The sequence below is a fragment of the Rhinoraja longicauda genome, chromosome 8 (genome assembly GCF_053455715.1).
Source record: "Rhinoraja longicauda isolate Sanriku21f chromosome 8, sRhiLon1.1, whole genome shotgun sequence".
Classification (NCBI taxonomy): Eukaryota; Metazoa; Chordata; class Chondrichthyes; order Rajiformes; family Arhynchobatidae; genus Rhinoraja; species Rhinoraja longicauda.
The window spans coordinates 46,641,013-46,656,001 of NC_135960.1; the positions used below are offsets into that span (position 1 = coordinate 46,641,013).

The following is a 14,989-nucleotide window of genomic DNA, read 5'->3' on the forward strand; positions in this document are numbered from 1 at the left end:
AACATTTTCACTTCCTTTATCCTCAAGTGCTCAATAGCTGCTCTGTACAGTACACCCACAGACTTGTTAGACTGTATAACTCTAAGTCATAGTTATACAGCACAGAAACAAGCCCTTTGGCCCAACTCATCCAAGTTGCCCCATCTAAACAAGAACCACTTACTTGTGTTTGTCCCATATCATAAGTTCATAAGTTCCAGGAGCAGAATTAGGGCATTTAGCCCATTGAGTCTACTCCGCCATTCAATCATGGCTAGTTTATCTCTCCCTCTGATCCCAAACCCATTCTCCATCGCTCTGACCATTCCTATCAACGTACTTGTCCATGTACCTTATCAACTTCTATTGAGCAGGTTTGAAAAGAATGGTTAAGACTTTACCATCGACAGTGAACTGCCTCTGTCGAAAGCCAAATTCTGACTTAATTTGAACATTTTATTCCTGTTCTTCGCAGGGACCCTCTGGGTGAAAAGAGTCAACTCTTTGGTGGTGGCATCAATGAGACAGCAGGGCCTTCTCATGAATCCCACCATATAGGGGTGCAACGGTGCAAGTGCAGCCCACTACAGAGCAGAGCGACATTTTGAGAAGTGGCTGAAGCACAGTCATAACCACTGACATAACTGGCTGTTAAAACCACTGCAGGCAGATCCATGAAACATTAAATATTTAATACATGTTTAAAGCTATTTAAAATGTTAAGAAACAATAATAAAAGGAAACAGTTTAAAACACGTAACATTTCAAAGCATTTAAAATCTAAAACATTGCAATTAAAATATAAAAAAATCAAAACTTACCTTAATTCCATTCAGCAGTCCTTATCTATTAACATTAATGGACCAAAACTCACTGTACTAGGACTTAACAAACACAACTTGTGGGAGTGATTTCCATATTGAAAATGGTAGGGATTTGCACAATGTTGTGCTCAGCCACTGAACTTCATGTGGATCCAATATTAAAATGCAGTTGTAGAACCTACAACGAAAGACACAAAATGCTGGAATACTCAGTGGGTCAGGCAGCATCTCTGGAGAAAAAGGGAATAGGTGACATTTCGGGTCGAGACCCTTCTTCAGTTTGAGGGTCAGGGGAGAGCAGAATGTTATGAATATTAGGTCAGATTTTGCAGTAAGTGTTCCGGAGAGGAGGGTACAGGGAGACGACAGCAGACGCAAGAGCAAAGGGCCAGTGTGAGTACTGGGGTCTTAGCTTCTGCGCCCTGAAGGTCGGCTATGGGGGGCGCCTCCAGGACACAAGTGCTGAAGATGGCCGGGCTTGGGGTAGGAACGATGGTTCGCTGGCCTATCTAGACGGAGGCGACGGCTGGAGACCTTGCAGCGGCCTAGGACTTGCCTGGATTGGGCGCTGCTCCAGAAGACCAAGTACGTGGACAAGACTGGACTTTGAAAATGGCGTTATAACCTGGCAACTCTTGCATGCGGTCTCAGAGGACTATTTCTATCCACTTTTTCCTAATCAGAGATTAATCGGCATTTTGTGTCCATCTTTGGTGTAAACCAGTATCTGCACCCAGTTACTGTGTTCCAATATTGCCACCATTCATACATCATAACTTTCATCACCAGCCAATTAATCGATTGTGGCAGAGAGATCACTGCTCCTTTCGTCTATATACATAATTACAAAACATTACTAAAAACCAAGCCCACAGTTCTATAACTGAAGGTGTCTCACAAAAATGAACAGCACATCAAACAAAGAGCAGGTGCTTAAACCAGTAAGTGTGTCACCAACTATTAAACTCGTTTTGAATATTTAGTCGTTTCACATTAATGTCAAAGATGTGGCACTGGGAGAAAGTAAATGGAGGAAATATTTTTACAGATGCTTCAATTCTGTGACAATATATATATAAAATGAATTGGTTCAAGTATAAATATTGGATTGATTTGAAAGTTAAAAAAATTATATCTTTACTCTTGTAAGGTCTTTAGGTAATGATAACCATAACTTGCCTGTGCTCGCCAAAGATTTTGAAGAAGGAATCATTTTCAGTGGCTTTGTTCTTCCCACTTCCTCTAATACCAGTCATCCTTTTCCCTCGGTACGTGGGCAGATTTCCCTCCAGCAAAGAGTCATCTTTTGCAGCAACTGAATGCTCTTCTTAAGAAACCAGAACCAAGAATTTGAAAAAAATTTAGTTTGCCTGTCAAATATTTCACTTTATTTATGAAATGTTATTGCTGGAAATAATCTTTTATGCTATTACAAGTTGTTAGGGGAAGATTTTAGAAATTGGACATTTTTGATTCTATAACAAGGCAGGTAAAAAATAACTATTTACTGGACCTGTCATTTAACCTGTCATTGGTCACAAGAGCCACCCTCATAAAAAGCCTGGTGCATCTTATTAGTTTGTTGGTGTTTCGTGACTAAAGATCTATTGCTCAAGGGTAGATGTAAGACCAGATTCTTTGGAGCCTTGGAGATAACCAGCACTTTTATTTGTTTCAATGGTGTTGGTGTATCCCTATCAATTTTTCCATACTACTTTTGAAATAGAATATCACTTTGATTACATTTAGTGGTGTCCAGGATTTCAAGAAGATAATCTGTATCCCGAGACATCGCAGTGAAGACCAATGAACCTGCCTACTTTTTGTTCTACAGGTTCCTGATCCATAACTCTTGTCCAACTCTTCAAGATTATACTGTGATGAGTTTATGTTCATGTCAAAGGAGCAGAATCAGGTCATTTGGCCCATCAAGTCTATTCTGCCATTCAATTAAGGGTGATCTATTTTTTCCCTCTCAACCCCATTCTCCTGCCTTCTCCCCATTAATCTTTGATAGCCTTACTAATCAAGCATCTGTCAGTCTCCACTTTAAAAAAAAACAATGACTTGGCCTTTACAGCCGTCTTTGGCAAAGAATTCTACTGGTTCACCACCTGTATCTCCGGGAGTGGTTCCTGAAATTCAGTTGGGACTCTCCTGTTGGGAGTGTGGTACCCTGATCAGATATTTTAAAACGTTGTTACTTCAGAACCAGTGGGCAACATAATCATGTTTATTTTCTGACCACTAGGGTGGTGTATAGAATGCTGTTTAAGACCAGCCATCATAAGAGATAGCATCAATCACACTTATATCAAAGATAGACACAAAAAGTTGGAGTAATTCAGGGACAGGCAGCATCTCTGGAGAGGATTGGGTGATGTTTCGGGTTGAGACCCTTCTTCAGTCTAAAGAAATGTCACCCATTCCATCCCTCCAGAAATGCTGCCTGTCCCGCTGAGTTACTCCAGCTTTTCATGTCTATCTTTGATTTAAACCAACATCTGCAGTTCCTTCCTACACCTATTATATCAAGGTGTTCAGTGATCTGTAGGTGAACAGAATCGAGCTAGTTCATTAGTTATATAGACCCAGTATGCTGGAGTAACTCAGTGGGTCAGGCAGCATCTCCACCTATTCCTTTTCTCCAGAGATGCTGCTTGACCCGCTGAGCTACTCCAGCATTTGATGTTTATCTTTGGTGTAAACTAGCACCTGCAATTTCTTCCAACATGCAGTTAGTTATTAGTTAATTAGTTAGTTTAGTTTATTGTTACATGTACCAAGGCACAGTGAAAAGCTTTTGTTTTGCATGTTAACCAGTCAGCGAAAAGACAATACATGACAACAATCGAGCCATCCACAGTGTACAGATACACGTTAAAGGGAATAAAGTTTAGTGCAAGATAAAGTCCAGTAAAGTCCGATTAAAGATGGTATCCAATGAGGTCGATAGAAGCTCAGGGCTGCTCTCTAGTTGTTGGTAGGATGGTTCAGTTGCCTGGGAAGAAACTGTCTTGTTGGCATAAGGAGGGTTCTACTTGATTCTCTGAGGTACAAACAAAAGGTCCAGTAAAATACAGGATACAAACCTATATTTGAAATCTGCTCTGCATCCCCTCCTCCAGATCCTTCAAATGACAAGAAAGAAGCAGAGAGAAAATGCAGTTATTACATGTCAGCACAATCAAGAAAAGAGTCACATAAAGGAAATTAAATACCGTTTAAGAATCTTCAAATAAATTCAGCTTTGGAAACACATCGAACATCAAAGGTGTTTGTATTAAAAACCAAAGAGCACTAGTTACCAAAAGAAGAGAGAGAGGAGCTACAATAGCTTTCATATCTTCTGCACAGTGCCATTTGAAATGGATGCTGTATTCAGATGCTTTGACCAAATCATGGGCTTAATACCACCGGGATCAGGAATCAGAAATCGTTCTGAAGGGTATCAGTGACTGATCTACTGTGCAGTCTTGTGAGCATTAAGCATGGCATCATTGGTTTCCTTGCATAAAAACTTATTATGTGCAGAATTAGATTGTTACTCCATCATTGTGGCGTCGAAACCAGACAAATGTAGCTCTATTGGCAGTGACACTGATGAAGCTGGTCTAGATATGAACACCACAATTACGTTAGGTTAGAGATACAACGTGAAAACAGGCCCTTCAGCCCACCGAGTCTGTGCTGACCAACAATCACCTGTACACTAGTTCTAGACTATACACTAGGGACAATTTACAGAAGTTAATTCACCTACAAACCTGCACGTCTTTGGAATGTGGGAGGAAACTGGAGCACCTGGAGAAACCGCATGTGGTCACAGGGAGAACATACAAATTCTGTACAGACAGCACCTGTAGTCAGGATTGAATCCGGGTCTCTGGCGCTGTAAGGCAGCAACTCTACCGCTGTGCCACTGAGCCGCCCAATTGTCCAAGCACTCCCAATTGGCAAATAAGGTCAAGGCAGGAGCTAAATTTCTTCTTAACATTTGGAACCTGAAGGCATATGTTATGGCAGTTCTTGCACATCCACCATGAAGTTCCTAATTACAAAAATATGATTGCCCATGGCCATCATTTTTGTAAGAATCATCAACTTTGATACTATACCCATATTTTGTTCTTTGGTGGCTTTCACATCCTTGCGTCCGGAAAACCAATCATCGGCATAGCCAAAACTAAGTAGCTTCTGCATGCTAACCGGAGGATCCTTTCTACGTGTAAATCTATTACTTAGGAACATCAAAAACAGTATATTATAATACAGATTTCATTGCAGATGATGTCTTATAAATGTACGGTAAAATTAAATTCATTTGCATGATTTTCATAAAACCTTTTGTAAGTAGAATTTCTGCATCGATAAATTATATAAGACCAATTGACACACAAATCGATTTTACAATCCCACATTGTTACGTTATATCAAGTTCATTGTAAATTAAAATTACTATAACTGCAGATTTATTTGGAATAACTGAACTTGCATTATTTCTTGCACAATTCTTGCATAAAATTTCTTGCATAATTTCTAAACTTGATCTCTGATGTACAAACATTTGTCATCTATTTACTACTGGTAACTATTTTCTAAAGGAAGTGACTCCTTCCCCAAAATAATCCATTAGTCAAGAGTCAATGATCAGGAGTGTTTAATTATACAGTATGTATTGACAATGGAAGAAAGAAATTCTTGCAGCAGCATAACATGTTTATCAGCAAAGTCCTCATAGGTAACATAATAAACAAAAACATAGTCAATAAATTAACAAACCCAAATACTAGTGCAAAAAGCCCAAAGTCCTTAGTACATTCGCCAGTATCTCTCCGATCCCTGATCTATGCAATACATTTTCAATTGTTGGGCCAGTCATAGAAGGGTTTCATAAATGTGCAGGTAATTCACCACATCTGTGTAGATCATGAAAAGTATTGTTGACTTGTTGAAAAGTATAACCAGGAATAAACAGCTCACAATAATTTGTTGGGGCTGTACACAACCGACCATCCTTCTGGCATGCATGGTTCATGCACTTATTCCTAAACTCTTCAATTTAACCCAGTGTTAACACACTCATCTCTGAACCAGCATATTGCAGTTTCCCAGCTCTTCTCCAAGGCCAAGGCTGAGACTCAGTATTCTGTACAGGATCATGTTGTTGTGTTGTGTGGTGTTGTTTTCAGGACCTTCCATTAAACCTGGTTCTGTCCATTTTAGGAGGCAAATAGTCCCCAGCACCTTGTAAAATCAAGAACGTGGGGACATAGGTTTATGGTGAGGGAGGAAAGATTTAATAGGAACTGAGAGGCAACTTTTACACACAGAAGATGGTGGGTATATGGAGCGAGCTGTCGGAGGAGATAGTTGAGACAGAAACTATAACAACAATTCAAAAGATATTTTGGACAGGTACATGGATAGGAAAGGTTTAGAGGATATGGGCCAAACATGGGCAGGAGGGACTCGTGTAGATGGGGCAGCTTGGTTGGGCAAGCTGTGCCAAGGGGTCTGTTTCCGTGCTATATGACTCTTTGACTCTAAAAAGCACAGGTGAGTGATCTGCTTCACTCATCATATATAATTAATGGATCTGCACATTATTTTCTGTATGTAGATGCTTATGCAGATCTATTGCCATATATGCCTAACTTGCAATGACTCCACTTCAAAAGAAGTTTTACAGGATGTCCTAAGGAGATAAAGATAGAAATAATTTTTATGCCAGTCCTTAAGGGGCAACATCACAAGGAAAAATATCATTAACTAAGTCTATGTTCAATTGAGTTTGAAAGGATGTGTTATGTTTATGTTATTATGTTTAAAATAATAATGTGATCTGATGGAATAGATAAAACAAGGGAAAAAAGACACATGGTGACGGAGGAACTCAGCAGCTTAGGCAGCATCTCTAGAGAACATGGATTGGTAATGTTTCAGGTCAGGAAACTTCTTCAGACATCTTAAAAAGGGACCCAACCTGAAACATCAGTCTGAAGAAGGGTCCCGATCTGAAATATCACCTACCCATGCCCTCCAGAGATGCTGCCTGACCCTTTAGCACGTTGTGTCTTATTTTATAAACCAGCATCTGCAGTTTCTTGTATCCCTGTCATGCAAGCTCAGGCTGTTTAGAAGCAAAACCAAGGAACCACTTGATTATAAACATTAGTTGAAATATGGATTTCACTCTTTCAAAAGGGAACTTTTCAACTCTGAAGGTGATGATTTTTTGTTCGTTAGACGTATCAGGAGATGAAATGTGGGGGTTCTGAGTAAACTTACCCACAATCGAATTGAATGGCAGCAAAGGCTGAAGGGTCCTAATGGTCTATTTCTCTTCTAATGCTGCTATATAACAGCTGTCAGAAGCTCAGGAGGCCCTAAAGAATTAGAGAGTCAATGAAACGCACATGAAGTGTACTCTCTGTTGTAACCGTAGGACAAAGCCTATGTGTGTATACCAATTTTTCTCAACAGGTGCGGCACGGTGACGCAGAGGTAGAGTGCTTGCAGCACCAGAGACCCGGGTTCGATCCTGACTATGGGTGTTGTCTGTACGGAGTTTGTACGCTCTTCCCGTGACTGCGTGGGTTTTCTCCGAGATCTTTGGTTTCCTCCCACACTCCAAAGATGTACAGGTTTGTAGATTAATCGGCATGGTATGAATGTAAATTATCCCTAGTGTGTGTAGGATAGTGTTACTGTGCGGAGATCGTTGGTCGGCACGGACTTGGTGGGCCGAAGGGTCTGGTTTTGCGCTGGATCTCTAAATTAAGCTTACCGAATAAGTAGATATTACTCTGCAGTGGTGTCGTGGCCTGGGCAGATATTATCTTTGATAATATCTGAATATCTGTTATTCTTCAAACACAATGTTAGATTATTAAGGACACAAAGTGCTGCAGTAACTCAGCATGTCTTAATTTATTTTGATCTAAGATTATCTCAGGATCTGAGAACTTTGGTTTAGTTTCTCACAAAATTTGCTAGCTTTGCTATTTGTTGTTTGGGCAAAACAGGCATCAAATGTGTTTTAAATGGACATTAATCGCCTGGGTCATACATACCACTACAATGGGAAGGGGATTAGCACAAACACATCAATGGCCATCCAACATATGCAGAGAAGGTAGGTTCTGACATTTATCAGAACACAATGCTAATTTGATCTCAGCGTTGAAAAAATCAAAGCACAATGAGCAAACTAGATCCTCGTGTGAAGGACATACAAAAGATTAAGCATTCATCAGGAAAGAGCTCTCCATCCAGTCTCCACCACAAACCTCTCACATGTAACCAGCACATGGCCTGATTTTTAATTTATTTTGACTCCTTTATTCTATATAATTATTACCTAATAAATCCATGACATAGGAGCAGAATTAGGCCATTCGGTCAATCGATCACGGCTGATTTATCTTTCTCTCTCAACCCCATTCTCCTGCCTTCTGCCCGTAACCTTTAACACCCTTACTAATTAAGAACATGTCAATCTTTGCTTTAAAAATACCCAATGACGTGGCCTCCACAGCCATCAGTGGCAATTAATTCCACAGTTTCACCAACCTCTGGCTGGAATATCGTACAGATCTGGTCACACTACCTATAGGAAAGATATGATCATAGTAACGATGGTACAGTGGAGATTTACAAGGATTTTACTGGGATGGAACGTTTCCATTATGAGGAGAGACTGGATAGGAAGGGTTTATTTTCTTTGGGACAGAGAAAGCTCTGATTGAGGTCTACAAAATGATGGAGGGCATAGATAGGGTGGATGGTGAGAAAGCTCGCCCCATAACAAAGATATCTAAAGCCAGGAGGTGGAGGTTTAAGATGAGGAGGAAGAGGGTTGGAAGAGGTATGAGGAAATCTTTTTTTCACCTTGAGAATGACTGCAATCTGGGACGCACTGCCAGTTCTCTCACAACATTTAAATAGAATCTGGACAAATATATGAGTCACCAAGACACAGAAGGCTACAGACTAAGTGCTGTTAAATGGGATTGGTATAGATCAGTACTTGATGATCACCATGGAGATGGTGGGCTGAAGGAACTGCTTCTGTGTTGTATGACTATGAATCTATGACCGAGCTACCCAGGGTCCAAGGGAAGCAACGCTTCCACTAGAATCTCTGTGAGGAAAAAGAAACAGATATGTCACAGATTTGTTGCAGGTGGATTGGGTAGTCAAAAAAGCTTTCGGCACATTGGCCTTCATCAGTCAGAGTATTGAGTATAGAAGTTGTTAGGTCATGCTGCAGTTATTTAAGACGCTGGTGAGGCCACATTTAGGGTATCGTGGTCAGTTTTGATCACCATGTTAGAGGAAAGACGTTGTCAAACTTAAAAGAGTGCAGAGAAGATTTACAAGGATGTTGCCAGAGCACAAGGGCCTGAGGTATAGGGAGAGATTGAGCAGGCTAGGACTCTATTCCTTGCAGTGCAGGATAAAGGATGATCTTGTACAGGTGTACAAAATCATGAGAGGAACAGATTGAGTAAACATACACTCTTTTGCCCTGAGAAGGGGAATCAAGAACCAGAGAACATATGTTTAAGGTGATAGGGGAAAGATTTAATAGGAACCTGAGGGGTAACTTCTTTACATAAAAGGTGGTGGGTGTAAAGAATGAGCTGCCGGAACAGATAGTTGAGGCAGGTACTATCACAACGTTTAAGAAGCATTTGGACAGGTACAGGGATAAGATAGGTTAGGAGGAATATGGGCTGAATGCAGGCAGGTGGGATTAGTGTGGATGGGGCGTATTGGTCAATGTGAGCAAATTGGGCCAAAGGGCCTGTTTCCATGTTATATGGGTCTATAAGATGAGGCATCTGCAATTCAGTAAAGTAATCTTCACTGGAATATTCAACATAATTTGACCATTTTTCCAAACAGTAAGAGAAAGCTGAGGAGACACCTGATTGTCAGTGACTGTTAAGGTCGCGATGACAATGAATTTTACATGCAGGGAAGAGCTGAAGATATCTCCTACAATTTGTAGTTTGCTAATCATTGTTGCATTCACTTATACACTTCATTTTGATGGGTATGAATGAATTAATTTCACTCTTAGTGGAGCAAGCATTTAGTGTTGCAAGGATGATGAGCTTCCCTTAAAATGGGATGCTGCTGATTACATGTACACCTCAGGGCATTGCATGCAAGTTCGGAGAGGAATTACAACTGGTAGGGATTTTGCTTCTCTCGCTCTAGGGGCGGCATGTGGCACAGTAGTAGAGTTGCTGCCTTACAGTGTCAGACTCCCGGGTTCGATCCTCACTACAGGTGCTGTCTGTACAGAGTGTGCACATTCTCTCTGTGACCATGTGGATTTTCTCTGGATGCTCTGGTTTCTTCCTACACTCCAAAGACGTACAGGTTTGTAGGTTAATTAGCTTTGGTTAAAAATTGTAAATTGTCCCTACTATGTAGGATGGTGCTAGCGTATGGGGTTCGCTTGTCAGCGCGGACTCGGTGGGCCAAAGGGGCTGTTTCCTTGCTGTATCTCTAAACTAAACAAACTAAACTAAACTGGTATGGATCAATGCCCAGAATGTTCAGATCAATGCCCAGAATGTCAGCTGTCAGGATGGTATCGTTGTGAAGGAATTCACTGTACTATTATGGTTACTGGATGGCAAATGTTTCTCACTAAATTCTAAATAAATGGCAAATTGCCCCTTGAAAATGCAAGTGACCTACAACTGAGTTGCTTGCTCGGCAATGTCCAAGGTTAGTTATGATTCAACCACATAGAATTTGTCTGCAGTCACAAATAGGCCAGACCAGGTAAGAAAGGCATATTTACTATCTTGAATGGCATTACTAAACTGCTGTAATTGGTTTAGTTTGTCATCATGCTGTAATTGGTTTAGTTTAGAGATACAGCACGGAAACGAACCCCGGCCCAACGAGTCCACGCCGACCATCGATCCCTGTTCACACTATTTTATCCCACTTTCTCATCCACTCCCAACATACTAGGGGCAATTTAAAGAGGCCAATTAACCTACAAATCCACACGTCTTTGGGATGTGGGAGGAAACCGGAGTGCCCTGAGGATACCCATGCGGTCACATGCAAACTCCACACAGACAGCACACAAGGTCAGGATTGAACCTGGGTCTGTGGCGCTGAGAGGCAGGGGCTTCACTGTGGCACTCCATTTACTCTGACAAGTTGATACTGTTCTAAATGCCAGATAACTAACTGAATTTAAATTCCATAACTGTGGCAGCAAGATTTTAATTCAGCTGTCTGGAATGTTAGTTCAGGCCATTAGACACTAGTTCAATAACATTCTCTCTGCACCATCACTGAACCCTTTCATTACCTTAAGACTACGTGTCTAACTGGCTTCTTGCCCTGCTTTTTTCTACTTCCTACATCAAAACCTCTAATAGTATGTCAGAGTCCAGTGCCTGTTGCGCATTGCAAACATTTCCACACTGACTCAGGCAAATTTCAAGCTGGGTACCTTTAGGCAAAGCATGCCAATTTGATCTGATGCTTGACATTTAACTAATTAGACATCTGTAAATGTATGTAAAGCTTCAACAGCAAGACCAAATACTGAAATTATGGTAGTATACAGGCAGCACAAATGTGTTGTGCTGTTTACACTGGGTGGAATTGGAGGAGGTTAATCAAGCATCATGGTCCTCACATCAATTTTCTTGACTGCCCACTTTTTTTTAACATTTGCTGGCATTCTTGATGGCATATATTCCCTTATTTGTATGGACATATGCTCGAGTGAATTATGATTGGAAATCTATGACCATTTGACTCGTAGGTGAATATGCCAACTCTGGGCTAAGGCCAACACTTTCAAGCACTTGCATTTTTCCTCTTATTTCTGCTTTATCACATTCTCTCCAGAAAAAAAAACACTGTACATTCACATAGCACTTTTTATTTCAAACATAATCAAAACATTTTTTTTTCCTCTGCTAATCTCGATCCACAAACACACATATCCACACTCTTCAAGTCATGCAGGTAAATAGAGTGAATTAATAGGAAAACTGTAAAAAGGTAAAGCTGATCAACAATTGCACGTGCCAAAATTATGCAACTGAAATATTTGCTCAGGATTTTTTTTCATGTACACTGTTACATTAATAAAAAGCACCCACTGGGGCATGAACTGTTAATACAAATAAACATGGTTATGTAACTTGCCAGATGATGTGCTGCAATGTCTGTTTTCCTGAAAAGTGAATCTGCTGCACTCAAAAAACATGTCTCAATGCTCTAAGGGGTGTCACCAACATAAGAAGCCCATGTGTGATTTCCATTCCAGAGCGTCAAAATGTATATTCAGTAACTATGGATGATAAAAAGCATATCTTTGGAGAGTCAGAAAACACTACTCCAACAAACTGCTTGAGAAGCTGGCGGCCCCTCCTAGCTACCCATTTTGCTTTTAATGGAGAGTGGTTTACATAAAATAGAAGGGTCCCGGCCCAAAACTTCACCTATCCATGTTCTCCAGAGATGCTGCCTGACCCACTGAGTTACTCCAGCACTTTATTTCTTTTTGCATAAAATAAGTTTATGGGGCGGTACAGTGGGAAAGTCATTACCTTACTGTGCCAGAGACCCAGGTTCGATCCTGATGCCGGGTGCTGTCTGTATGGAGTTTGTGCATTCTCCCTGTGACTGCATGGGTTTTCTCCGGGTGTTCCGGTTTCCTCGCACACTCCATGGACATACTGGTTTGTAGGTTAATTGGCTGCTGTAAATTGTAAATTGTTCCTAGTGTGTAGAGTACTGAGTATTTGCTGGTCAGCGCAGACTTGATGGGCCGAAGGGCCTGTTTCCATGCTGTATCTTCAAAGTTATCCTTTGGTGGACCTCCTCCAGTGGAACCACCAACCCAGCACCATCTCATGTTGTGGCACTGATCATATATTTGTTGGCACTTTGCAAACAATTTGACAACTTATTTTATTGCAGATGCAACTTATCTGAATCCTTCACTTTTCTGCCCCTGCCTCAGTCTTGAAATGGTTCAAATTAATATAATTCATAACATTGTCTGGGATTGTAAGGTTAAGTGGCCTTGTCCACCTATCTTAACCTTTGACATAGATTACCATAATATCCTATTCTTCCTCCTATGCCTCTCCACCATCATAATGTTCAACACTTGCCTGGCACCATTCTTATCTATCCAGTTGCAATACTGGATAAGAGAGGTTTAGATTGTCTTCCTGAGTTATTATCATCACTCTCCACCTTTGGACCCGTCATTGCTGTATTTCTAAAGACTTGACCATGTCAACACATTCCTCGTTCATTCCAAGCCCTCAAGCACCACTTGCCTAACCACCCATTACACCCTTTCACTTGTATCCTATCCTCTGTGAATCTAAAGTCATACAAACCTCTGGTACTCTGCTTCCTCCATCCTAACCTGGGTCAAAATTTGTTTTCCAGAGTAATATTTGTTAATTAGATTTCCATATTCAGACCTATGGCTCACCACACGTTTATTCTTCAAAATATGTGCTCTGCAACTATAAAGTAGTTATCTAACAATATCATTTTTTGTTCTTACAAAATATAACATTCATTTTCCTTTTCAAATTGAACAGAATGTTTTCAACTTTATCTTTTATTATAAGACGATTCTAATATTCTTGCTGCAAAGAAAATCGACACCAAATATTAAAACAGAAAAATATTACATCCTCATTTTGTTGACTGAAGACATTTGGTCAGTGATGAGAGTGCATTGCTTGGTTGATCCAAATTTATTCATAACATTTCTATTGCTGTCCAAGTTTCACTCACCAGCTGATGTTTCATGTTGCTACTGATGCTTCTTGCTTTTTCAGCACTGCTGCAGACCATGTTAGCCTGGATGATGTAAATCTCTGCTTTAATAATACCCAATGACATGGCCTCCACAGCTGTCTGTGGCAATGAATTCCACAGATTCACCACAGTCTGGATAAGGAAATTCCTCCTCATCTCGAGTTGTGTTGAGGAGCAGTAATATGTGCAAATATTCATAATGCAAGATATAGAACCAAGTTCAAGTCATCAATTAAGCTGTTGGTCAAGATTGTACGTCATCCAGGCTGACATGATTGACTACAGTAAAAAAAATTAGGATGTAATATTTTTCTGATCGGTGGGTGTCATGGACTCAGTGTGCTGAAGAGCTTGTTGCCTTGCTGTATCTCTAAAGTTTAGTTTAGTTTAGATCAAGAAGCACTTACGTTGCTCGGTTTATTGGCATAGCAGACAGCATCATTTGCGGATTTGTTTCAGTACCTAACGTCATGGTCTCTGTCTGAAGCTGTGATGGTGTATTTCCATCCCGCTGCCTTCTGCTACCAGTATCAGGAGTCCCTGACTGAACACGTTACACCAGAGAAAAAAATACATGAATATTCTTGGAAATGATTTTAATGTTCTTAATATATCTGTAAATATTAACAACTCTTTCATGTTAGAAACAGAGAATCTCATTTTGAACACCTTTACAATTTAATCTGCCTCTTTAATTTTTAATCTTTCTATTCCATGTATTGCTATCATTGGAAAGGATGGGCAGTGGACTTTGCTCCTATGTAGATGAGCATGGGGCGGCGCAATGGTGTAGCTCGTAGAACTGCCGCCTCATGGCACCACAGACCCGGGTTCGATCCTGACCTTGGATGTGTTCTGTTGTGGAGTTTGCATGTTCTCCCTGGGTTTCCTCCGAGTGCTCTGGTTTACTTCCATATCCTAAAGACAGATGGGTTTGTTGGTTAAGTGAAAATTTCCCCTAGTGTGTAGGGAGTGGATGCAAAAGTGGGATAACATAGAACTATTGTGAATGGGTGATTAATGGTCAGCGTGGACACATCGGGCTGAAGAGACTGTTTCTTTAAACTAAATCGCTCAATGATAATTGCTAGAACATGAATAATTCATTCACTACCGGTGTGAAGTGTGCTTAAAAAGTGAAGCAAAATGGTGAAAACTCCAATTCAACAGGAACATGCTCAGTAAGTGCACACTTTAAATTTCTTTTTTGGAGCAGGTTCACTATTTCAGCTGAATTATTCAAATTAAAACGTTGTGGCGGCTCCCAACGTAGTAGTTTGTACTAAGTGCTGACAAAACTGCTTGGAGGACGTTAGTGATATGCTGGTGTGAAGAGTCTGTAA

The 14,989-nt window shown here is 40.6% G+C and overlaps 1 protein-coding gene across 3 annotated transcripts in view; it reads right to left on the reverse strand.

Annotated features, from left to right (window-relative positions):
- The window catches only part of c8h7orf57 (chromosome 8 C7orf57 homolog), a 55,135-nt gene that overhangs the window by 14,934 nt on the left and 25,212 nt on the right, over positions 1-14,989 (reverse strand). The window contains exons 6-9 of one of the 3 annotated variants that reach the window (XM_078404512.1): positions 14,054-14,190; positions 4,922-5,037; positions 3,896-3,934; positions 1,983-2,130 (exon numbers count right to left, since the gene is read on the reverse strand). In XM_078404512.1, coding sequence (XP_078260638.1) covers positions 1,983-2,130; positions 3,896-3,934; positions 4,922-5,037; positions 14,054-14,190 — 440 coding nt within the window. Of the gene's footprint in view, positions 1-1,982; positions 2,131-3,895; positions 3,935-4,921; positions 5,044-14,053; positions 14,191-14,989 lie in introns of all 3 variants that reach the window. The other 2 variants (XM_078404510.1, XM_078404509.1) reach the window with 2 other exon arrangements.